Genomic DNA, 23328 nt, shown 5'->3' with positions numbered 1-23328 from the left:
TCCAGGAGTCGGCGGTCTCGCGGCGGCGGTAGGGGCATGAGTGGGGGGCATTGGCGTCGCGCTCATCATCGTCAAACTCATAGTGTCCGCCGTCAGCTGTGGCGGGCGGCTCGGGGTTAGGCGGCCGTGCGTAGGGCGAGGGAGGGACTTCCTCGTTGTCATCGCGGTGGGCGAGGTCGTCGACCTCGTCGGGGTTGGAGATGAAGGCAGAACTGGCGACGCTCGCGGTGTCGTCGTCCTCGTGTTCGGCGGCCGAGGGCTCGGCCGGGCAGGTCAGCACGAACTGCTCGTGCTCTTCCGGCGTCAAGGGAATGAATTCGCCGGTGCCGGGGTAGTGGTACCAGACTTCGCCGTTGGTGAGCACCGCGTACTCGACCTCGAAGTCGCGCAGCTCCTTGCCGGGTACGGGATATGTGGCCACGATTTCCTAGTTCGCGGCCGCATCCTCTTTGGCGTCGTCAGGGTTCGCATCGAGATCGGCATCAGGAGCGGGCTGAGCGATGGCAGCCGAGTCACCCTCCTTAGTGGGAGTCGAGCAGTAGTCGGTCACCGGCGTTCCAGGGCACGCTTCGTTCTCAGAAGCGGAGCCGGAAGTAAGCTGAGACTCGGAGCTGCTCGAAGATGGGCTCCGGGAGTGGCTACGGCCGGCGGGGATGGCGTCGGCAAGGTCGACAGTGGCGCCGGTATCTTCGGATGTGGGGCGGGTGTCGGCCTCCTTCTTGGTCGCCACGAAGTCCGCAGGAGTCGCGTCCTTCTCCGCGGGAGTGGCTCCTTTGGTGGTGGGGTTAGTAGAAGGCCCGCGGGCGGCCTGCTCCAGCAGCAAATCCTGGAGGTTGATGGCCCGTGTCGGGAGCCAGCTGGTCAGCGTCTGGCGCACAAGCTCGCGCTCAGTTTCGCGCTTGGTCTTGATCCTCTCGCCAATATGAGGGATGGACCAGCTATAGTCGATGTCCATCAGCCGCGTGAACTGGTGATCAAAAACTGAGGACGCCGCGGCATCGAAGTCGTCCTCAAAGATGAGAGGCCACTTGGGCACGGCAAGGTCGGCGGAGGTGGCCGGCGCATTGTTGTTGGCCTTGTCAATGGTGTCAGCTTCCGAGATGATCTCGCCAGCGATGTCCTCCTCGTCAGAGCTCTCTTCGGAGGCCTGCTCAAGCGCAGGGACGGCATCTTGCGGGGGGATCGTGTCGTCTTCGGAGCCATGCTTAGCATCCATGTTGCCCCCGGTCTCTTCAGTGTTCTGGGCGGGCTCCTCAGGACCGCTGCTCTCTGGAGCAGCCTCAGTCTCTTTAACGAGATCCTCGACAGTCTCGTCACAGTCCTTCACATCGTTCTGTTGCTCTGCGACGATGTCATCATCGGGTGCGTTCTCAGTGAGCTGGTGCACCGGCTCTTCATCCTGGCAAGTGGGCGTGGTGCAGTTCTCGTCGTGAACAGCAGACGTGGAAATGGTTTCGATGGCAGGAGCCTCGATCGGGAACTCGGCCATCTCTTCGGCAACCGAAATGTCGTCGGTGGCCAGGGCAGACTCGGTAACAAGAGCCTCGGACATTGAGTCTTGGCCCTCAGCAGCGACCGACGCCGACTCCACAGCAGGTGCATCCTCGACCTCAGTCTCGGCGGCGGTAACTTCGGCGACGGGCTCATCGGTCGCAGCAGGAACGGTGGTGGTGTCCACCACAGAGATATTCTCAGCAACTTCGGCGACCTCGGCGCCGCATGTGGGGGTCTCGGTCTCCTGCTGGGGAGGAGTGAGCTCAGCAGGGACGGCAGGATTCTCCGCAACCGGAACCTCGTCACCAACCGTCTGCTCGGTGGGATCCGCCGCCTCAGCGGTGCTGCTCTCAATCGCGATATCATTCGCGGGAACGGCGGCGGTCGGAGTGGCCTTGACAGTGATGGCCACCTCGTACTCTTCCTCCTCGTTGCCCAGCATGTCGAAGTGGGCGAAGGTTCCAATCACGTCGGCATTCGCCATGGCGACGGAGGCGAACATCGACTCAAAGAAGTTGATGAAGCCCTGGGCGATGGGCTTGAAGGGGCCGCCGGCAGCGCGGGCGCAGCCGACGCGCTTGCGCGCGACGGTGAGCCGCTGACGGAGCCGAGCGACAGCGGAAGAAGTGGCCTCCATGGCGTCGGGAGGGCAATGCTGGTCTGTGGTCACCGTCGATCGAGTCAGCGCGTTGTTTACGTTCCAATCAAAATTTTTAAGCGCGATCGGGCAACCGAGGTGATGGGGCTGATGGAGAACGATGGGGCACGATGGAGTCGAGAACAAGGATCCGGGTGCATGCCACTTACAGCCTCGCGGGGCGCGAGGCAGAGCGGAGGTGTGCAAGGTGAAGTCAGGAGATGGAAGGGGAAATTTTGTATTTACTTACCGGATTGATGATGAAAAATGATGATGGTGATGATGATCTTCTTGATGGAATGATCCTTGAAGATCGCGATGGGGTGTGCAGCTGCGATCGGGGTGGGGGTTGTCAGCACGATTGCAGCTTCAGAAAGAAAATTCAAGGTCAGGGTGGGCGACAGGATCAACTTACTGTGCGACTGCGCGGTGACACAGAGAAATTGCAGAAGATAATCACAGGGAAAGCTGCAATTGCACTGGAGAAGATCGCAGGGTGCAAGCTCAGGAGAGAAAGCTGAGTGTGCGATCGAAGTTGGAGGAGAGAAAAAATCGCGAAGAGGGAAAAGCTGGGTCGCTCTCGAAAATATAGTCCCCCAGCCCCCTCTGAACAGCGCAATTGTTCACAGTGCCTATACTGAACAATACTACGCGCTGTGCGACTCATAGGTAGGTGTTTCGCCCTGGCAACTGCACAGCGCGTCTGTTCGGATGAATCCATGAACAGCATGGCTGTCCACTCCGGGGGCAGCACACCGGGCACGGCAACACACCGGGAAGGCGCTGCTGCCTGGCCACCCGGGATCCTCCCTCCCGTCCCTGTTGAGTTTCTGCTCTCCCCATCGTGGCTGGCATGATGGCTTCCGGCGGGCATGGCGCCTCAGGCAGGCCGTGAGACGCTCCACTCTGGTGAAGTCGGTCAGGACAACCTGATCGGATGGTCGGATACCTGCTCTCTACTACATGTTTTCCAACGCGAAGATGGATCTCATGTGTTCAAAACAGCCCTGCCATTGACCTGGTTGCAGAAACCGAGCATCGGTCGGCAGAGACTACCTGATGCAGCAAGCAGCGATCCAAGAGCACCACTCTCTTACAGTATACCTGAAGTATTTCTCAACTCGCTAGCGGAACTCATGAGACCGTACCAAAAGATGTTGTCAGTTACGGCAATCAATCTCCACAGAGCCCTTTACAAATTGCCAGGGCAGCATATGGCTCTCGTGGTGTTGTTGTGTCAGCGGCTAACCCGGTAACTCGAACTGTCCGCCGCCAGGCGGCCTCACACGTAGCTTTTCCTTTGGCATCCTCATCTCCCCCGCCGGATGGTGGGCATTGAGAGTGCTGATCAGCCATCCGAATCTGGCACGGAGCTCTTCCATCTGAACTCATGGCATTGGCACACCGCGAAGTAATGACTTGTCGTTGGCTCGTGCTCCGCTCACACTCCTCTAAAGCAATCACCCTCAAAGTCTGGTGGAACTCAAGGTGCTTGTGCCCAGTCAATTCTGTGCTACGGATGGTGCTACGGAACCGGTGATACCAGCACCGTTCCTAACGTCCTCCTCGCCCGCTGGATCTGAGCCCCCATCCCCTCGACGACGTGATCCCGTCACGCCTTGTTGGGTCCCTGCCGGCAGTCCCGTTAGCAACTCGCTGCTTTGTGGCGCCTTGCAGAACGGCGAACCACAGCCGGCCGTACATACCTAGATGTCTGGGCCCCACGACTCAAAGTCAGGAAGTCGCCGACGTAAGCCGTAACATTTCCTACGATGGCTGGACCGAGTTTGCGTTGACGACGGCCCGCGCCCTCTGTTCGAGCTGATTAATGGGCATGCGCAGCGCCGAATTGGCGTCGGTTTCCCCGTAGTAGACCAGGCAGATTGCCAGGATCCCTCTCATGATCTCGGGGAGCATGCCCGCAACGTATAAGTACGAGTTGGTGGATATTGTCCTCATCCTGTTCGCGTACATCTGGTCAACCTCGGTCTTGGCCGCCTGAAGTACGGTTTCTATTTCTCCCAGGATCCTGAGGCCTCCCTCGCCCAGGCGCTCCGCTGCGGTCCCTCTGTACCCCTCGACCGCATATTGGTACGTGTCGTTCATGTGGCACGTCGTGCTGAGAAAATTCAGCAGTCCCATTGCTTCATTTGCCGTTTCTGTCAGTATGCGTTGGAGTTCTGACAGTTCATCGTCGACCTCGTCGCCGACGACGCCGTACTTGAATTGTATACGGGACAGCAAAGCGCTGGCATCGGCAAACCTCTCCGCCACCGTACGGGATCTCTGTGCCATTCTGTTTTTCTTTTCGATTTTGTGAATTTTTTCGGTGTAGTCCCAATGAAGGAAGAAGAGCTTGGGTATGAGTTTTCAGCGAGATTTTTTTAGCAGCGCGAATCTCGGAGACGCTCACTCGAGGAACGGGAAGCCGCTTGACAAGGCCGTAGGCAATGCTGTAATGCAGAAGGAGGCCGTCCCCTGGGGTATTTATGCTCTCAGGCTTATACTAGAGGAGTCGTTCACATACACGTGTCTGCAATGTAGTGTGGTCTTCCTCTTTGAATCAATGAGATCGGATTGCTATTCAGAAAGCTGACACGGAGCGGGTGATATCCTGGCCAACAGAATCATCCGCCCGTGAAGGTGATGTACAGCCGTCTCATTCTGGCGCAGAGATCGTCAATATCCGGGTCGGGATCTGGCATCTTGGGGGCACGGTTCGTCGCGATCTTGGTTAGCAGAGGGGGTTTGAGTTGCTTTCCTATTCCCTTGGTAGTGATGTGTGATGATGGGATTAGAGGGGTTGCATGGTCAGGTAGGTACCGCAGCTGGAACACGAATACATGGCATGACAGCGGTCAAGTGGTGCGTCCAACAACACTCAGCCAAAGGACAACTCCTTTGCCGCTTGTTGGTCGGGTCACTCTTTGGCGTTGCCTTCCCGATGCTGAAGTTACTTGGGGGCTTTGAGCCAACGGTGGCACATCTTCCTGGCAGAGATCTTCAGGTTGGCCGCCAACAAGCCTTCCCCTAATAAAGAATGCATCCCACAAGCCAGCTGTTTGGGGCCGTTCGCGACCGTGTTGCTGGCACAAGTCGAGTGGCTGCGAGCAAGACAGCACCACATGACAGAGACCAGAAAGCGGGTGTTGGCCGCAGAATGAGCACTCAGTGAGAGTTGCGGGACTTTGGCATGTTGGGCCGTCCAGTTATGGAAATCGCCCTCTCCAGTGGCGGCGCACGAAACACCCCGTGGTGATCCGGCACTTCCTGAACTACGGCATGAGCCCCAATGCCCGGCTTTCCAGCAGGGAGCCGCTGCTACGGTACGACCCGCATCTCGCAGCTTGGTGATCGCAACTTTGAGCTTTTTGTGACTCGCAGCTGCGGCAGAGATGAGCACGGGCGTGCTCAAGAGGTCTGCCAGCCTTAAACCGGGCGAGCAGTGCAGCACCGGCGTGGCGCACCTAACCGGCTGCACCACCACGGACATCATCAGCCGCACGGGCGTCTCCGCCACGCACCGGTGGGAGAGCATCTCGTTCGACCCGGACGACCAGTGGCGCGACCCGCCCAAGCAGACCGGCTAGGAGCTGTTCCAGACCGCCGTGCTCGATGTGATCCGCAACGGCGGGACCTACCACCCCAAGCTCGACGCCTCCATCGCCGACAACTGGATCCGAGGCTATCTGATCCACCCGACGCAGACCTCTCGCGAGGACGGGCCCGACGACGTCGGGTATCCGGAGCCGTGGCAGCGAATCCGTGACAGCGAATCCGTGGCAGCGAATCCGTGATGCGGTCGGCGACATCATGCCGGCGCTCAAGGACCCGAGCCGCTGGGCGGACTGCCCCTACGTCGCGCTTGACAACACCGACCCCAGGTTGAATGCCCGGTCGGGCACCAACGGCAAGAACGAGACTGGAGGTTACTAAAATCGAAAATCGAAAATGGATCATCTGTATGCAAGGTGGGAAGTCGAGCCCGCGCGACAACTGGCGGAACAAAACATCTCAACGGGCGCGCAACACAGCCGCGAAAGTGAACCAAAAAGGTTGATGAAAGATGGTGATCTTCAACAGCGGGCGCCAGCTGGAACTGCCACCCTCCTGTGATTGGATATCATGAAAGCAATGGTGGAAATGGTGTTGGTTGTTCGAAGTGTGGCATGTCTAGCAAGGCGCAGCTAAATGTGCCCAGGAGTTCGTGCTGACTCAGTTCCATCCTTTTTCCTTGGCTGGGCTGTGCCAATTCCTCCAGGCCTCTTCACCTGTTTCCAGTTCCTCCTCATCCTGCACACGTAATACCTCACTAACTAGACAACTGAACATGTTGCTCTCAGTTGCTCAGTTCGTCTCACGCAACACTTTGACGTGCGTTGAGCCAAGCCTTCATCATTCCCTCGAGCCCACTCAGCCTCCCTGGTTAGTTCCTCGGAAAGATGCTGAGATGTGCCTTCAATCGCAGCTGAACACAGATCAACACTCCGCCTGGCAGTGCATTTATTTATGGTAAGCCGGGCGAGCCACGATATGTCATGGCGTAAGCTGATTGGAGTATTTACGCCACAAACCCACTCTCTCTGTGAATCATTTCCAACGCTGGCTCAAGCAAGGGTCAAATCGGATCGGATCGTCGACGCCAATGTCAGCGCCAGCTTCTTCGGTTGGCGGTGGATCGCTGAGGAGGGCCCCAAGGAAGGGAAAGGGTACCGGAAAGGATGTAGAGGTATCTGATATATCTTCAGACCTCATGATGTCTCGTCTCTCTTGTGGGCCGGTTCCCATTCTTGCCATCGCTCGTCCTCGGCTTCTGTTCGTCCCTAAACCTGCGACATGGCGCACCTTCTCGAGAATGCTCTGCTCTGGTTGGGCCTCGTGCTGGCCCTTCTCCTCTCGCATGCCTCTGCATCTCCCCTGAGTTTAGCGACTTCCATCGGCAAATCCCCCGGGCGTAAGACCTTCGATCTCACGTTAACGTGGGAAACGCATGCCCCCGATGGCCGGTCGCGAGAGATGATTCTTGTGAACGGCCAATTCCCCGGTCCCACCCTTGAGATAGATCAGGGCGACGAGGTGCTGGTTCGGGTGCACAATCAGATGCCATTCAACACCACAGTGCATTTCCACGGCATTGAGATGCACTTGACTCCCTGGTCGGACGGCGTGCCGGGTGTGACGCAACGCCACATTCAGCCAGGAAGGTCATTCAACTACGCGTGGACGGCAACGCAGTATGGCAGCTACTGGTACCACGCCCACCAGTCTGGCCAGCTGGACGACGGCCTCTACGGGCCCATCATCATCCGCCCCAGCAAGGACCTGTCAAGGCCCTTCAGCCTCATCACCGGCGACGAAAAGACTCTCAAGGCCATTGAGGCGGCAGCTGCAGACTCCCAGCCCCTGATGGTGTCCGACTTCCGACACAGGCCGTCCCAGGACATCGCTACGATCACGAAGAACGCGGGCATCGAGCTGCCCTGCTACGACTCGCTCTTGTTCAACGGCAAGGGTAGCGTCGACTGCTGGTCATCGGAATACATCGCCTCCATTCTCACGGAGGACCAGAAGGCGTTCCTTCAGCTGGCCAACGTGAGCAGTTTCACTGCCAAGGGCTGCCTGCCGGGCAAGGCGATTGCCGATGTCATTGCTGCCGGGTACTCAACCAACCTGTCAGCGGTTCCCCCGGACATCTTTGACGTGTGCACCCCGAGCAACGGCACCGAGGAAGTCATCCACGTGACGAAGAAACTCGGGGAGCACGAGCAGTGGGTTGCCCTGGAGGTGATCGGCACCTTCGGACTCGTGACCGTATCCTTCTCGATCGACGGATTGTCCATGTACGTCTATGCCGTCGACGGCGAATACATCGAGCCGCAGCTCGTGCAGGTCATCACCGTGACCAACGGCGACCGCTACTCGGTGCTTGTCCGGTTGACCGACGCGCAGCCGGGCGACTACCCCATCCGGATCGCCTCTACCTCCACGGCTCAGCTCATTGCTGCATCGGCAACGTTGTCTTACCGCGTTGAGAAGGGCGGCGAAGCCCAAAACACTTCGAGTCCCGCCCGGTACATCCAAGACAACGGTCTCCCAACCTCCTCCTCAGTCGTCTTCTACAACCAAACCGCCCAGCGCCAGTTCAGCCCGCCCGAACCCTTCAACCCCGCCCCCGCAGACCAGACCTTCATCCTGCACATGAAGGTGACGGGCAACAGCTACTCCTGGGCGCTCAACAGCACCTCTCTCCCGGAAAACGTCACTGAAGACTCCTCGTCTTCCTCCTCTTCAGAGGTCATCCTCTTCTCCCCGCAGCCCAACGTCCACAACAACTACACCATCACAACCCTGAACAACACCTGGATCGACCTCGTCTTCGTCACAGCCACCACGCCGGAGCCCGCCCACCCCATCCACAAGCACGGCAACAAGATGTGGCTGCTGGGTTCGGGCACGGGAGAGTGGACCTGGCCCAGCGTGGCCGAGGCAGCCAAGGCGTTGCCCGAGGGGACGTTCAATTTCGTGAATCCGCCGCGCAGGGACTCCTTCGCGACCCTCCCGGCGACGGCGCCCGGCCAGCCCACCTGGACGGCTGTGCGATACCATGTCACTCAGCCGGGCGCGTGGTTCATTCATTGCCATATCCAGAGTCATCTGCTGGGGGGCATGGCGATGGTCATTCAGGATGGGGTGGATAAGTGGCCGGTTGTGCCAGAGGAGTATTTGACGTATCAGTGATGAAGGTTGGGGGACGTTCCTTAGCTTGTTTTTTTGAGCCTCTTAGCTATATCACTTTTCTACTATAACGTCAATACTGCTCTCAATAGCGCCTCTAATATCATACCTTCTTATTAACTAGGGCGGGGTGTGCGGGGTTGTGGTGTGCTTCAACTGCTGCGCCGCAGGTCCGAGCAAGGGGCGGCAACTCCTCTGTTGACAACGGGGAAGCTACCTAAAACTTTACGCGTCCAGCTTTTGACAGCAGACTCGCTGGTCACAAAATCGTCCTCTCTCCGACGACGCGGCAACAACGCGGGCAGCCGTCAAAGCACAATGGAAACCATCGGTAAGCTACCTAAGGTACTCATCAAATCAAATACACGCCCTCCCCAACCTGTTAACCGGTCCCTCTTTGTTTCAATTGGCCCTCAGCAACCACAACCGCCGCCCTGGTCCCCTTAAGCCTCTACCTCAACGCAAAGCTACACCTGCACAAAGACCTGCGCGCCATCCGCCGCCGCGCTGCCGCCCGCCGCGCCATCGCGCGCGCTGCCCGCGCCGACCGCCTGTCGCCCTACTACCTCCTCGAGGCCAACGCGGCCAACCCCCGGCTCGGCGCCGCCCAGGAAGCCATCTGGGTCCGGGAGACAACCGCCACCACCACCACCACCACCACCACCACCACCACCACCACCACCACCACCACCACCAGCAGCACCAATGACGACACCAACACGAACAGCAACGACAGGACCGGCAACGCCAGCCGCGCGCAGCACTACACCTTCCAAGACCTACTCCACAAAGCAAACCAGTTCGCGCGGTGGTTCCTCGCCCACGGCGTGCGCCGCGGCGACCTGGTCGGGCTGTACGCGGCCAACTCGGCCGAGTTCCTGTTCGCGTGGGCGGGGCTGTGGGCGGCGGGCGCCGCGCCCGCCATGCTGAATCACCGGCTGCGCGGCGACGCGCTGGCGCACTGCCTTCGGGTGAGCGGGGCGCGGCTGGTTCTGGTCGGTCCGGATCCGGACGGGGACAGGGACGGTGGTGGGGATGGGGATGGGGATGGTGCCTGGCGGCGGGTGGAGGAGGTGGTGAAGCAAGCCGGTGGGGTCAGGTTCGTGACGATGGAGCAGGTAGTGCGGGAGGTGGCGGGGCTGTCGGGCGAGAGGTTGCCGGATGAGCTGCGCGGCGGGGTGAAGCCGACGGATCCGTTCGCGCTGTTCTATACCAGCGGCACGACGGGGTTGCCGAAGGGCTGTCCGCTAGCTGTGGTTGCCGCGTTCGCGCAGGGTGATGAGAGCACGGGAGCGGCGAATGCGGATGGCGGCGGTGAGCGGTGCTGTGAGTGGACATGGTTCCCTGTGACGGAAAGCCTTTTTGGGGGCTATGGCTGACGGTGAGCCAGACGTGTGCATGCCGTTCTACCACGGCACTGGAGGGATCACTGCCATGCGCCGTATGTTCCAGCACACGAGGCGAAGAGCTCGGAGATGGTCAAGCACCAGAGTCCTTCTCTCGTGATTGCCCTCGGTTTTTGCGAGGCCGCAGCTAACAGGGCATCCCAGAACTCATAGCCGGGAACACCGTCTGCGTTGCGCCCAAGTTCAGCGTCTCCAGCTTCTGGCGCGATATCCGCGACTCGCGCGCCACCATCTTTGTGTACGTTGGCGAGACCCTGCGGTACTTGTTGGCCGCGCCCCCTTCTCCTCTCGACCGCCAGCACCACGTGCACACAATCTTCGGCAACGGCCTCCGCCCGGATGTGTGGCAGCGCTTCCGGGACCGCTTCGGCATCACGCAGGTGTTTGAGTTCTTCAATAGCACCGAAGGCATGCTCGCGCTGGACAACGCCAGTCGGAACGACTTCACGGCGCATGCGGTGGGCCACCACGGGTTCCTCCAGCGGTGGAAGTACCACAAGTACTACGTTCCCGTGGCGGTGGACGCCGAGACGGGGGAGATTATCCGCGACCCGGAGACGGGATTCGCGCGGCGCATGCCGTACGAAGTGGGAGGCGAGATCCTTGTGCGATTGCCGTTCGAGCGTCGTTTTGCCGGGTATTGGGGAGACCCGGAGTCGACCGAAAAGAAGATCGTTCGAGATGTCTTCCGTAAGGGAGACTGCTACTACCGGACTGGCGATGCGCTGCGGAGGGATAGCGAGGGCAGGTGGTTCTTCCTGGACCGGTAACGCCGCCTCGCACCGCCGCCGTCACATGGATTTGCTGACGCTGCCGCAGGCTTGGCGACACATTCCGGTGGAAAGGCGAGAATGTGTCGACTACCGAAGTCTCAGAGGTCCTTGGTCGGTACCCGGGCGTGCTAGAAGCCATTGTGTACGGCGTGCAGCTCCCCGGCCACGACGGCAAGGCAGGTGCCGCGGCAATCCACATCGACCCGGCTAGAAAGCAAGCGTTCGACCATCGAGATTTTCTCCGGTGCGTCTTTCTGTCTCGCCGCTTTGCTTGTTGACCTTCCTTACCTTACATCTCGATGTGACCTTTCCAGACATGCTCGGACTCACCTGCCGAGGTACGCGGTGCCCTTATTCCTGCGCCATGTACAAGCGCCGTCTTCGACACACAACAACAAACAAAACAAAGTTCCCTTGAAGCGGGAGGGTGTCCATCCTGACAAGGTGACGCCCGGCGACGAGGTGTTCTGGATCGAGCGACACGGCAAGGGGAACACATACATCCCGTTCACGCGCCAGGACTGGGAGGACCTGCACACCGGCAAGGCGAAATTGTGAGCATCGACTACCATGCAGGCTGCAGATCCCATCTATCAGTCGGCAGTTGGTTGGCTCGGTCTCGAGTGGCCCGGCTGCAAGGCGTCTAGTTGAGCGAACAGGACCGAGGCCGAGGAAGTGGGGGGAGGGGCTTCACTGACATTCATCCGAGTCCCCATCATGTCGAACGACATAGAACCCAACCCCGTGGTGGCTACCGTCAGGCGGTTACTCTGTCTTGAGTGCAGAGAACGGGGGCGGCGCGAACATTGCTTCCTCATCCGCAGCTGGCTGCTTTAGTGTATTGGAGGGATCATCGGAAAGTTGGCGATCCGTTCATGCTGACCGCGGCTGTGGGCTTGGTCGTTTTCGCAGGATGCTTGAATTGGCGTGTGGGGCCAATCGCCGGGCCGAGCTCATCTTCCATGCTGTGCATGAACGGGAGCAGGCCTGATTGGACGGAGCACAGAGAACTCCGGGTTGCCCTTTGTTTGCCCTAGAGGAATTTCTGGGAAGGTTCTGGGGTGCCCCGACAGGGGCTGCCGCGATGTCTGTCGCAGCAAACGCCAGGCAACAACACAGGGTCTGCGATGTACCTTATGTCGTGGATTCCGAACATACCGCAGTACACTAAATCCGAGCAGTTGCCTGCCCGCCCATGGCGGTTGCTGCGACCAGCCCTGGAGCGCTTCCATTTTCGGTTAGCTATCCCGAGAAACCGGTCGTCTTCTGGGGTCTCCCTTTTCCGAGATCGTCTCGTGATGAGGTGTTGAAACGTCTGCGCCGTCCTGCGCACCTGCAAATGCGAAAGGTCCGATAGAGGAGACAAGGAACCATTGTCGAATTCTCCACTGTTCTGTAATTCAGGCAGGTACCAGGTAAAGTCCGGGGTTTCAGCCAGGTTTTTGGTTCTGTGCCCATTTCGACCTCTCAGCAGTCTTCTTTCCGTCGGGTGAGCAGGGGCGCGCCTGCGAGGCACTGCGCAAGCCCTGACTGCGACCCGTCTGGCCCACTGGACCTCGGACGCCCCGAGACAGCGCTAACCAGGTCGGCCATGCTTCTTTTCTTGCTTCGAAGCTTACTCCGCACAAAGTACACTTCGGTCGACCTCTCAGATCTGCAACCCTCCAGGAACCTTTACACGAATCATGCAGAACACAAGATCGTCGCAAGCCTAAGAATTCGGATGATCCGCAACTCGCGATTGTTCGATTCAGAGATTACAGGATGCCGATTTCGAGGTACACTAACTACCTACCTGCACATTTGATGTCTCCGTTAATTGGCTTTCTCAATTGGTGCGAGTCCTGGCGATTCCGGCGCCCACCCGGCCCGAGCCGCACGCCAGGTTCCTAACGGGCCCCGACCGTTCTTGAATCAGCATCACTCTGTGCGCCCTCGAAGGTCGAGGTGACCACCACCCAGGACCGCAAAGTCGCGCAGGCCCCGAATTGTTTGCCTCCCGCACTTGCACAGTTACGCTGGTGCGCCAGGGGAAAGTTCGGGGCCGTTTCAACGATGACACACCTGGTGTGGTAGTGCGCCCCCCTACAGCTCCCGCGATACCACTAACAGCGGGACCTGAGACGTGAAACGCATCGCATCCCCCTAGGCCATGATCTTCACTCCCGCATCGTGTTTGAACTTTCCGGCGAGAACAGACACCGGACCCTGACAGGGCACCTGTTTCTCTGTTGACCCACAGACCCTTGACACCCAGCCTCAAACCACCACCGCCCGAGAAGGCCGCTTGGGATGGCGCGAGCAGCGAGTGAGAGCTCTTGGTTCTGTATAAGAGGTCCGTTCCTCTTCCCTCCTGGCTCGCAATACCCTCCGTGGCATCTCACGCATCACCGACATCTCTCTCTCTCTTCTTTCTTCTTGCTTGTCTTCTCCGCTGCTCGGACCTGGTGTCCTCTTCTTCTTCGGCCTCCTTTTTTGTTAATCGCCGTCGCTAGCCGACATACTCTTCCTGAATCACTTGTTAGAGTCCAGTCCTCGTGTCTAGAACGTCGCAGCCGCAACCATGGTCAAGCTCTCCGCCGTCGCTGGCATTTTGGCTCGTGAGCTCCCAACTCTGCCTCTCCGATTATCCCTTTTACTCTGACAATTACCAGTTGCCATCTCTGCTGTCCACGCTGCCCCCGATCTGTCCGCACGTCAGAGCCTCCCGGACCCCGCCGGCGAGAAGAACGTCGGGAATGGCGCTGGGAAACAATTCATCGGCGGTCAGTGTCTCGGTGCCGCCGACTGCGCTTCTGGCTGCTGTGCGACGCTTCCGAAGGGCGGCCAGACCATCGGTGTCTGCTCTGGTCCCGGTGCATCAACCCAGAACGGCAAGCAGGGCTGCGGGTTTGAATCCGGCGCTGCTGGCACCACCAACACGAACCCAGCACCCAGCGACACGAACAACGCGGCCGCCAGCGCCGGTGGCGACACCATCAAGCCGAGCACTCTCCAGCCCGACCCGGCCGGTGCTAAGAACGTGGGCAATGGCCAGGGCAAGCAATTCATCGGCGGCGAGTGTACCTCGGACGCCGACTGCGCTTCCACCTGCTGCGCTCTGGTGAACACGGGCGCCCAGAAATTCGGCATTTGCTCCGGCCCCGGCGCCAACACCCAGAACGGCAAGCAGGGCTGTGGCTTTCCCGCTGGCGGCCAGAGACTCGCGCCTAATTAGTGCTTGATCGTGCTGCTCAGGGAAACACAGTTCTCGCCGTGTCTGACTGGAGCTCACCTACTGTATCTACATCCCTTGGTCGAGTCAACGCTGAGGTGGCCGCTAGCTTTCCGTCTGGGCTCCTTTCGTTGATGAAGATCGATCAAAAATAAATAGAATTCTCGTTTCTGTCACATTTGCCCATATCCAGCTCCAATTTGAGCGAATCTTTTATCCTCAATTGCACTCTGGGCACCTTTGCCCCCCTCCATCCCAACCGGATGGAGCCACATCTACACGTTTTCCCCCTGCCATCATTCAATATCCCTTGCGCTCAAGACTGCACATTCACCAGGCGAGTCCAGCGGCCATGAATGGCGAGGAACTTTGGAATGAAAAGGAAACAAGCTCAGCTGCATGTCGGAAAAGTCTAGCAATTTGTCTTCGTGCGCTTGGAGTAGACACTCTTAGAAAGTTGAAGGCTGGAGAGACGACCACTGGACTTCATTGCTTCTTCCCATTCATGGTGAGACTTCAAGTATCTGATTATATCTCTTATTTATTAACTTATTTATTTATTAACGTGTTCTTTTGGTAAGCTAGGCGCCAAGCACCCAGCGGCGTTTTTTTTTTTTTTTTTTTTTTTTTTTTTTTTTTTTTTTTTTTTTTTTTTTTTTTTTTTTTTTTTTTTTTTTTTTTTTTTTTTTTTAGTGCGCAGACCAACCGCGCACAGGACGGTTTACGCTAGATTGGGTCGTGGTTATAGAGGTCCCGCCAAGACTAATTTCGGAGGTTGCCGCTTACAAGTATTTACAATCGCCACGGGGTGAGCGGGGCCGCGACGACTTAGAGCAACATCGACAATGCACAATCGCGAAGACTCGCAGCAACAACTTTACCAAACCTCAACCAAATCGAAAAAAAAGAAAACGAAGTTAACCCGCACCCTAACCTTGACCCTTACCCTAACCTTAACCCGAATCCTAACCAGCGGGGGGCTGGCGCCGCCCCCCGCACCCCCAGCGAACTAACCCGTGGCTAACCCATGGCGATAGTGCAAACCCCTTGGCGGTCTTGGCGGGGTACTGACGCTGTAAAAACATTGCCGACAATTGGCCGAAATTAGTCTTGGCGGGACCTCTATAACCTCCAGCCTGGATTGGCCGCCTGGAAGGGAGAGGGGTTTGGGCAAGGAACAGCGGCGTGTGCTAGGTCTATTGCTGTAGTTCGGAAAACGGTCCGAGAATGCGGCGGTCTGGTCGTTGGGCGATCAGAATGCTCGCAGGGCCACGGTGAGATCGGCGTAAATTTCGGCCGATGGTCCTTGCTCGGCAGCAGGGCCTCAACAAGAGTTCTTTAGAAAGGGTGTCAATCTCGCTCCTCCAGGTTCATTGGAGCGCCAAACTCCCCGTCCGACACCGCGGAGTTCCGGGCCGCCGCACGCAACAATCCAAAGTTGTTTCGTAACTATGGGACAGGAATCAGCGAAAGCCCCAGGTATGAACGCTTCGGGGACACCACGATGGGCTAGCACCAGTGAAGCGCCATTGTGCTCGGCATGTCAAACAATACCACCAGCACTCTTCGAGCCCGGATCATCGGTCTCACACCGCATTCACACCGGCCCACGTGGTCTTGAGAGCCTGACGAGCAGCGCAGACGCTGGTTGTCCACTCTGCACCACCGTTCTGGACGCGATACGGGCAGGTTGCGACCCAGACAAGGCGACGCTCGACCTTGAAGGAGGTATCTTGTTGAGCACACACTGGTCCCGCCTGCATGTCCTCCATGGAAACAAAACCTCGCCACCTCTCCTTGCCATCAGTTGGGGAAGGTCGAACTGCCGCCGACTCAGATTCAAAGTGAATGGAGACAAACCTAATGAACGATTTGTGACAACCTGGGACAAATATGCTCCCGGCTTTGGAGTTCCTCGTTATTCAAAGCCGCGACCAGCCCTCCCTGTCAACCCACACGCCAACTCTCAAGAGACCAAGTCGCTGCTCAACCAATGGATGGACACTTGTCAGCGGGATCACCGATCATATTGCTCATACGTCGGGGATCGTCTTCTTGGTACAGGCTTTTCTTCGCCTGCCCGTCTCCTCTTCTGTGGCGCCAGCGGTCTCCGGCTTGTTGACGCTGCCGAGCTGCCACGGGACGAGGATGGCTTCGGCCCTACATACACAACCCTCAGCTATCGCTGGGGCAAGCCTGCTTCAATGCATACAACAACCAAAGCGAACCTTGCGGCGTCTATGCAAGGACTCAACTTCGAAAGCCTGCCCCTGACCTTCCAGCACGCCATTCTGGTGTCTCGGGCCATCGGGATCGTTTATATCTGGATCGATGCCTTGTGCATCGTGCAAGACGACGAAGAGGATAAGGCCCGTGAAATCTCTCGCATGGACCTGATTTACTCAACTTCGTTCTGCGTGATCTCGGCCTCTTGTTCCCAGGATCCGCATTCCGGCATCTTTCACGCTCGTCCACGCACCCATGCACATATTCGCCCCTTCACTCTCGCCACAACTCAAGTCAAAGCAGGAGGCACTCTCTCGGTCACCATCCAGCCATACCTCGCTGACTGGGGGAACGCAATATCCGACGGGTCGATATTCACAAGAGGGTGGTGTTTCCAGGAGCGCCAACTTTCTAAACGGATCATATACTTTACCAAAACTCGACTGCTTTGGGAGTGTCGGTTCTCCGTTGCATCCGAAGACTACCCTGAGATGATCAGTAAGGACGACGCAAAAGCCCTGTTCGCTCCGAACATGCCGTCCCGCATTACCATGGAACGGGTAGGCGACGAGACCCTGTTGCCATGGGACCCACGGAGATCACGACCCTGGATAGAAGACTGGTGTCGAGTCGTCGAGACCTACTCGGGCCGAGATCTCACATTTCCCCAGGACCGTCTCCTCGCGCTCGCCGGCTTAGCGGCCTTCTTCGAATGGAAACTCCGCAATCCTCGAGACCCGGACGCAACCTTCTATGCCGCAGGGATGTGGAAGCAAGACCTGGCCAGGCAGTTGGCCTGGTTTCCGGACTTCGCCTCTCGTACCCGAGTGCAAGAAGGGGGCGAGTGGCCGTTGCCCCCCAGAAAGGCGTCCAACTTTCAAAATATTGAGAAATTTGACTTCTTGTCTGATTGGTTGCCATCCTGGTCCTGGATCTCCCACTCAGGTCCCGTGCACTATGCCTACTTGTCAGCAACGACGGACGCCCCGCCGCTCACTCCCAACGTGATCTACCCAGAGGGTTTCGCCTTACCACTGGCCTATCACCCCATGGAAGTCACGGGGTTGAAAGTAATGCGACTTAGGCACCATGCCTATCAGCAATTTGGCTCCGTTACTGGAGGGTACATGGGTCTGACGGGCAACGTTGCTGTGGTCACCATTTCGGAGGACAATCTGATTAAGAACGAGGACGACCTGCTGCTACTCCCCTCGCTCGGCGAACAGAGGCCAAAATTATACACCATGTTCCGCCGTCCGCAAACCGCCGGACTTTTCAAACGACTGATGCCGGCCCATGTACGCCGTCGTCCCGCCTCCGCTGACGGGATCATCTTCTTCGACGCGGACCCACATGAACTTCCCGCCAACACGTGCATCTACTGTCTTCGATTAGGGACCGGGCCCAGTGCGTTTTCCAGCACGAATGGCGCTGTGGACTTTGGCCTGGCCCTCATGCAGGTGTATTATTCCTTTGAACTGGACGTAACCGGGGGTGTGAGGCGGTTGGGTGGTCAGAACCCACGGGAGCCGTTTCCACGGATGTGGCGGGTAGGCTTGTTCGAGGTTGATGTCTGGAATAAGCAGTGGCTTGAGCAAGCAGTCAGGATGTCCGTGGTGGTTGTCTAAGAAGACTATGAGAGAAAGCAACCCCTGTGTCACAGGCTTGGCCTATGACCATCATGTGTAACTAGGTAGGGTTAAGGCAATGGCTGACTCCTTGCATCCTTATGTGGGCTGGGCCGTATGAACTTCATGACCCGTCGTATTAACGCTGTTGTATTCCCATGTTCCTTTCACCGTTCCACCCCTTTTTACGCCCTCCCTCCCGCTAGCCCAAGACCCCGCCATTACCTCAATGGATAAGGGAGTCATCGGTGAGTGCCTGCCATTTGACACAGACATTGGTCTGACTGATCCGGACGAGAAGCTACTAGGTAGACACTGGTGATCTCTTCCTCGACAGGCAGGCCCGTCTCCAATTGCAGCATGGCCCAACCATCCAGACACACTAGAGTCAGGTGCTGTCTACCCTCAGACTTCCACCTCACAGTGACCAAGGGATCCATCAGTCGGGCCATCGCCTCTTACGGCTGGGTCAGATCGCCCGGACAAGAACTTTGCCCTGGAGTCAGACGCTTTCCGATTTTCCGCCGGCATTCGCCCACCAACAGGCCAATGTACAAAGTCGCCTCCTCAAAGTCAAACAATTGAATGGCACCTAAGTTCAAACCAAAGGGATCCATCAGGCAAGGCAATCACGACACCGAAAGCAACACGACCAGACCGTCTGAAAACATACACACACACACACACACACACATACACACACACACATACATAAAAAAAAAAAGAAAAAGTTTAATTGCGTTCCCCCTCCCCCAGCCCCCGCGACCCACCCCACCCGATGCCCTCCATGCCCTCCCTCCCTTTATCCAGGTTCCCTCCCACCCAATGCCCTTCCTATATCCAAAATCCTCTTCCCTTCCTCCAAACCCGTCATTAACCTCACCCCTCCCCCCCCCCCCCCCCCCTTCTCCCCTTCCCCCTCCCTTCCCCACGGTGAAGAGTGGCACCCACCCAAGGGATCCATCATCCGACTGGCCGTCACCGCAAGCGGCTAGGCCAGCCGTCCGGACAAGAAGCTTGACGCTTTCCCTTTTTGCCCGCCCGCCACTCTCCACCAGAAATTTGCCCACCACCCTTCCCAAGGGATCTGTCCCGACCGGCTTCACCTCACGCGGATCAGCCGGCCGGCGTCCCTTTCTCATTTCTTTCTTTGTTTCTCATTTGTTTTGTTCTCATTTCCTTCTTTTCTTTTCTTTTTTTTTGCCACTCCTTTTTTTCTGCTTGGAAATTGCCCGCCCCCCTTCCCAAGGGATCTGCCCCGACCGACTTCACCTCACGCGGATCAGCCGGCCGGCGTCCCTGGCTCATTTCTTTCTTTCTTTCTCATTTGTTTTGTTCTCAATTTTTTCTGCCACTCTTTTTTGTTTCTTCTTCTTTTTTTTCTGGAGTGGTGGGAAGGGAGGCGGGGGGGGAAGGGGGGAAGGGGGGAAGGGGGGGTTTGTTTGTTGTCCGCCGTGATGTCCACCGAAACTACGATGGGTTGTCGTTCGCGTACTGGATGTGTCGTGACCGCTGAGAACGCTGATGGATGTGTCGTGAACGCTGAGAACGCCGTAACGCCGTAACGCCATAAACGCCGAAACGCCGAAACGCCGAAACGCCGAAACGCCGTAAACGCCATAAACGCCGTGACCGTCGTAACTGTCGTTATTCTCGTGACGAGGAACCGCAAAGTCGAGATGTTGCGCCTGCAGATCCTCAGTTAAGCCCGAATCCCGTCCCAGCCACCCAACCATAGGGATTCTTGACGATGATGACGTTTTTTTTTATTTTTTTTTGTTTTGACTTTTTTTTTTTGTTTTGTTTTTGTTTTTGTTTTTGTTGGCGTTGACTCAAAGGACAACGAACGCGGCAACGAGGACGGCGGCGAGTGCGATAGTGCTGACAGGCTGCGTGATAGCGGCGGCGGCGGTTTCGTCTTCAATCTCCTCAAGGTCGAAGAGTGCTTCGTTGGGTGCGACGGTTATGGTCTCTTTTTTGGTGTTTGATCCCTCGTCCGAGGAGGAGTCGTCGCTGGAGACGTTGGCGAATCGGACCCTCTTGACAGGGCGGGATTTTGGCGCTAGAGGAGGGAGAGGTGGTCAGCGACAGGACCGAGCCTCGCTGTGGTGTGTATGAGGGGGGGCCGCAAGAGAGAGAGGGGGGGGGGGGGGGGGGGGGGGGCGTAAGAGAAGGGCAGCCACCCTGGCCCAGTCGGAAGAGAAGCAGGTAAGGAGAGAGAGTATGGAAGAAGAGAGAAAGAAATGGAAGAACAACACAGGACAATGACGGATGCAGCACTCACCTTTGCCACACTGACGCGTGGCCCAGTTCTCGACAGTCTCGAGCTCGGCCATCTCAAGGCAGTTGTTTCGGATGGCATTGCGGGTGTCGGACTTGAACTTGTCGTTCTTGCAGAGGCAGGCCGCGTTGGGTGTCCCGTCGGCATTGTGCTCGCAGCCGTACTCGGGTGCACGATTCAGTTGGTCTTTCATGGCCGGTGCCTGGTGGCAGGGTGTCAGAGCAACGAGGTTGGGAGGGAAGGGGACTCCGAGCGGGCTTACCGCGCAGGTCGGAAGTTCGTCGACAATGCGTTGGGCGGCGAGGCTTAGAGCCTTCGGCGCTGGGGCAGCGAGGATGAGAGCGGCGGCGGCCGCGATGAGGAGAACGGTTCTGCACTTCATGTTGGTGACTCGAAAGCGAAGTCGTCCAGATAATGGTGTCTGGTTTTGGTTGCTTGGAGACTGTCAAGACAGGAGACCCGGCTTGTTGGTTCTTGGTTGATGGTTCAGGACACAGGACACAGCCCAACATGGGAGAAGAAGGGGGTTTATATACAGCACCCGCCCCACTTTCGTTCTGGCGACGCTCCTCCTGCATATGGGATGACGACGATTGCGCGCCTTTCTGAGTACGCGTCCGGCGGTCAGGCATGCATCTTGCCACCCATTCGTCCCTGCGGAGCTGCATGATGATGTGAGCGCATGCATCGCCAGGCGAGCACCGGCCCAAGGCGTGTTACGGGGTGGTGATGGAATAGCCCAGCGAGGTCATCCCAATCCAGTCTTCAAGGAGCAAACCGAGCAGCCTCGGCGAGCTGAGCCGCCGCCCGGGTTGGAAGTGAGGTGGAAATCGGGGCTTGTTTCGGTATGGCTACCAGTCCCTGAATGAGCCGTCTTATATTGAACGCAGGTGCCATCGCCGCTGTGCTGGTCCCTACCTCCATCATGCTTTTTCATTTTGCCATCTCACCCGTCTGTCTAACTAAGGCACCTTGCGAGAGCGGTGGAACACACGGCCTACACGCTTGGGACGTCAGCCTTCCTCGTTCGGCGTTGCGCGTCTAGACGTGTCAGTCGGCCCTACTCTACGATGCTCATGCATGCAGTGCAGGTGGCCACGCGCTCGGTCAGGATGCAGGAGCCAGAGGAACCGAGGTCCAGGCTACTTCTGTCTCCTCGTTCTTGAGCCTCGGTATGGTAATTTGCTCAGATGACGTTCCATGCATAATCTGCGCATCTTCAATCCTGCGCGCGGGCAAAAACGCGTCACTGCGAGCCGAGAGGCGGTCACGAAACGGATCCTGCAGCTCGACGCGCTCGTCGGCATGACGCCGACGAATGACGCGCATGATGCAGCTTCCGTCGGAGTGGACCGATCGCTGGAGTAAACAGAGAGACCGCTCTCGAGCCATGGCACTCTGGCTCCCCAATGTCGCCTCCAAGTTCCAAGCAGTCCACGCCGCCCTTCCCGTCTCTGCGCGGATTGATTGCCAGCGAACCCATCCACCACAATTCTATATCTCCGGCAAGGCCAGTCAAACCTCCAAACCTACAGACCTACAGGAAGCCATGCATACGCCATCGTTTTCTCTTCACCCCATGTGGCAGCTCGTCCGCCTGCTTGCGCTCCTCGCGCTTGCTCTCCTCCCAATTGGCATCGCGCGTGACACGCCGCAGAACCTCCGCGACTTCTACGACTTGGTGCGCGCCAAAGGACGCTGCTCCAACGAGCTGGCGACCGGATTTTACAGCACCGACAAGGGACCGAACAGTAAGTCGGCGTCCCCATCTCCGTTCCCCTCCCGGTCCCCGAACCGCTTGATTTTGGGCTTCAAGACGCATGCTAACAACCACTTACTTGCCTGGCTGTCCAGCCTTCTCCTACTGCGGCGACCACCTCGACTCGAGCGGAATCATCTACATCCAAGGCCGCAACGGCGCGCTCGCCAACATGGACGTTGACTGCGACGGCGCTAACGGCGGCGGCGGCGGGGGAGCGGCGGTAGCGGCGGACGACGGCCGGTGCCGGCCCAGCACGGCCAACTCGGACACGCAGGGCACGACGGCGTTCCGCGACGCGGTGGCGGGCTACAACAGGAACATCACGGACCTCAACCCGTACGTGCACCCATACGTGGTGTTCGGCAACGCGGCGGGCACGCGGCGCCGGCGCGGCTGGCGCGCGTTCGACCCGACGGCGTACGGTGTGCGGCCGCTCAGCGCGGTCGCCGTGGTCTGTCCGGGCTACCGGCTGTACTTTGGCGTGTGGGGCGACACCAACGGCGACGACGGGCCGAAGCCCATGGTCGGCGAGGCGTCGCTGGCGCTGGCGACATTCTGCGGCGGGCAGGGCGTCAGCGGGACGAACGGCATCGACGGCAACGACGTCTTGTATATCGCCTTCCGGGGAGCGGATGCCGTGCCGGGCCCCGACGGGGCCGATTGGGCGGCGACGGACCCGGCGACGTTCGAGAGCAGCATTGAGCCGCTGGGGATGCGGCTTGTCGCGCGCGTGCAGCCCGGCGGCGACGCGTCGGATGCGCCGTCGCGTGTGTTGAGCACGGGCAAGAGGAAAATCGCTGTTGTTGTTATCACATTGAGTGCGATGTGGTTCTGTTCATAATTTGGATACGGAAGCAGCATACATGAGTTCAATTGATAGGAATTGATTCTTGGAATAGCCGAATATCTTGACCCTCCCCTACCCTTCCTGGTGAGAAGCATTGGTGAAGCTCCATTTGTTGCTTGTGGCAGCTGTTGCCAGTTGTTCGCTGAGTGACTGACGCGAACCGTTTGTTAGAGGCTCCACGTCCCACGTGCGAAAAGGCTCCACCAACCGCCCAGCCCAGTGCGGTGGTCCAAAATTTTCATCCGACTTGTGTCCATCGTCAGCCAGTCAACCAAACAAGCTCGATGAGCATGGCCGTGGCCAAGTAGATTTACTCTTGCAAGTT

The 23328-nt window shown here is 58.1% G+C and overlaps 9 protein-coding genes across 9 annotated transcripts; 7 read left to right on the top strand and 2 right to left on the bottom strand.

Annotated features, from left to right (window-relative positions):
* Nucleotides 1-295: 295 nt before the first annotated feature.
* On the bottom strand, nucleotides 296-2181 carry THITE_2120603 (uncharacterized protein). The gene has a single exon (XM_003656124.1). It carries the CDS (start codon nucleotides 2129-2131, stop codon nucleotides 428-430), a length of 1704 nt encoding a protein of 567 aa, XP_003656172.1. The 5' UTR covers nucleotides 2132-2181; the 3' UTR covers nucleotides 296-427.
* Nucleotides 2182-5423: 3242 nt separating this feature from the next.
* THITE_2131401 (uncharacterized protein) lies at nucleotides 5424-6067 on the top strand (the record flags this gene model as incomplete). The annotated part of the gene is made up of 3 exons (XM_003656123.1): nucleotides 5424-5457; nucleotides 5516-5690; nucleotides 5839-6067. 3 exons carry the CDS (start codon nucleotides 5424-5426, stop codon nucleotides 6065-6067), a joined length of 438 nt encoding a protein of 145 aa, XP_003656171.1.
* A 712-nt stretch (nucleotides 6068-6779) lies between these two features.
* Nucleotides 6780-8988, top strand: THITE_2120602 (uncharacterized protein). The gene has a single exon (XM_003656122.1). It carries the CDS (start codon nucleotides 6968-6970, stop codon nucleotides 8867-8869), a length of 1902 nt encoding a protein of 633 aa, XP_003656170.1. The 5' UTR covers nucleotides 6780-6967; the 3' UTR covers nucleotides 8870-8988.
* Nucleotides 8989-9184: 196 nt separating this feature from the next.
* On the top strand, nucleotides 9185-13357 carry THITE_2091339 (uncharacterized protein; the record flags this gene model as incomplete). Its single annotated transcript, XM_003656121.1, has 7 exons — nucleotides 9185-9197; nucleotides 9284-10192; nucleotides 10257-10307; nucleotides 10417-11038; nucleotides 11092-11289; nucleotides 11360-11599; nucleotides 13303-13357. The coding sequence occupies 7 exons, from the start codon at nucleotides 9185-9187 to the stop codon at nucleotides 13355-13357; spliced, it is 2088 nt and encodes a 695-aa protein (XP_003656169.1).
* Nucleotides 13358-13608: 251 nt separating this feature from the next.
* On the top strand, nucleotides 13609-14262 carry THITE_2131399 (uncharacterized protein; the record flags this gene model as incomplete). Its single annotated transcript, XM_003656120.1, has 2 exons — nucleotides 13609-13645; nucleotides 13700-14262. 2 exons carry the CDS (start codon nucleotides 13609-13611, stop codon nucleotides 14260-14262), a joined length of 600 nt encoding a protein of 199 aa, XP_003656168.1.
* A 1979-nt stretch (nucleotides 14263-16241) lies between these two features.
* On the top strand, nucleotides 16242-16688 carry THITE_2021069 (uncharacterized protein; the record flags this gene model as incomplete). Its single annotated transcript, XM_003656119.1, has 1 exon — nucleotides 16242-16688. A coding segment is annotated over one exon (447 nt), but the record flags the coding sequence as incomplete, so codon positions are not given.
* A 330-nt stretch (nucleotides 16689-17018) lies between these two features.
* THITE_157610 (uncharacterized protein) lies at nucleotides 17019-18113 on the top strand (the record flags this gene model as incomplete). Its single annotated transcript, XM_003656118.1, has 1 exon — nucleotides 17019-18113. One exon carries the CDS (start codon nucleotides 17019-17021, stop codon nucleotides 18111-18113), a length of 1095 nt encoding a protein of 364 aa, XP_003656166.1.
* Nucleotides 18114-19945: 1832 nt separating this feature from the next.
* On the bottom strand, nucleotides 19946-20776 carry THITE_2091336 (uncharacterized protein; the record flags this gene model as incomplete). The annotated part of the gene is made up of 3 exons (XM_003656117.1): nucleotides 19946-20175; nucleotides 20398-20596; nucleotides 20657-20776. 3 exons carry the CDS (start codon nucleotides 20774-20776, stop codon nucleotides 19946-19948), a joined length of 549 nt encoding a protein of 182 aa, XP_003656165.1.
* Nucleotides 20777-21973: 1197 nt separating this feature from the next.
* On the top strand, nucleotides 21974-22997 carry THITE_46900 (glycoside hydrolase family 75 protein; the record flags this gene model as incomplete). Its single annotated transcript, XM_003656116.1, has 2 exons — nucleotides 21974-22145; nucleotides 22249-22997. The coding sequence occupies 2 exons, from the start codon at nucleotides 21974-21976 to the stop codon at nucleotides 22995-22997; spliced, it is 921 nt and encodes a 306-aa protein (XP_003656164.1).
* Nucleotides 22998-23328: the final 331 nt, after the last annotated feature.

Source organism: Thermothielavioides terrestris, chromosome 5 (assembly GCF_000226115.1).
Source record: "Thermothielavioides terrestris NRRL 8126 chromosome 5, complete sequence".
NCBI classification, from domain to species: domain Eukaryota; kingdom Fungi; phylum Ascomycota; class Sordariomycetes; order Sordariales; family Chaetomiaceae; genus Thermothielavioides; species Thermothielavioides terrestris.
Note: the sequence above shows the minus strand (reverse complement) of the source record. Positions and strands in the feature narration are given on the sequence as shown.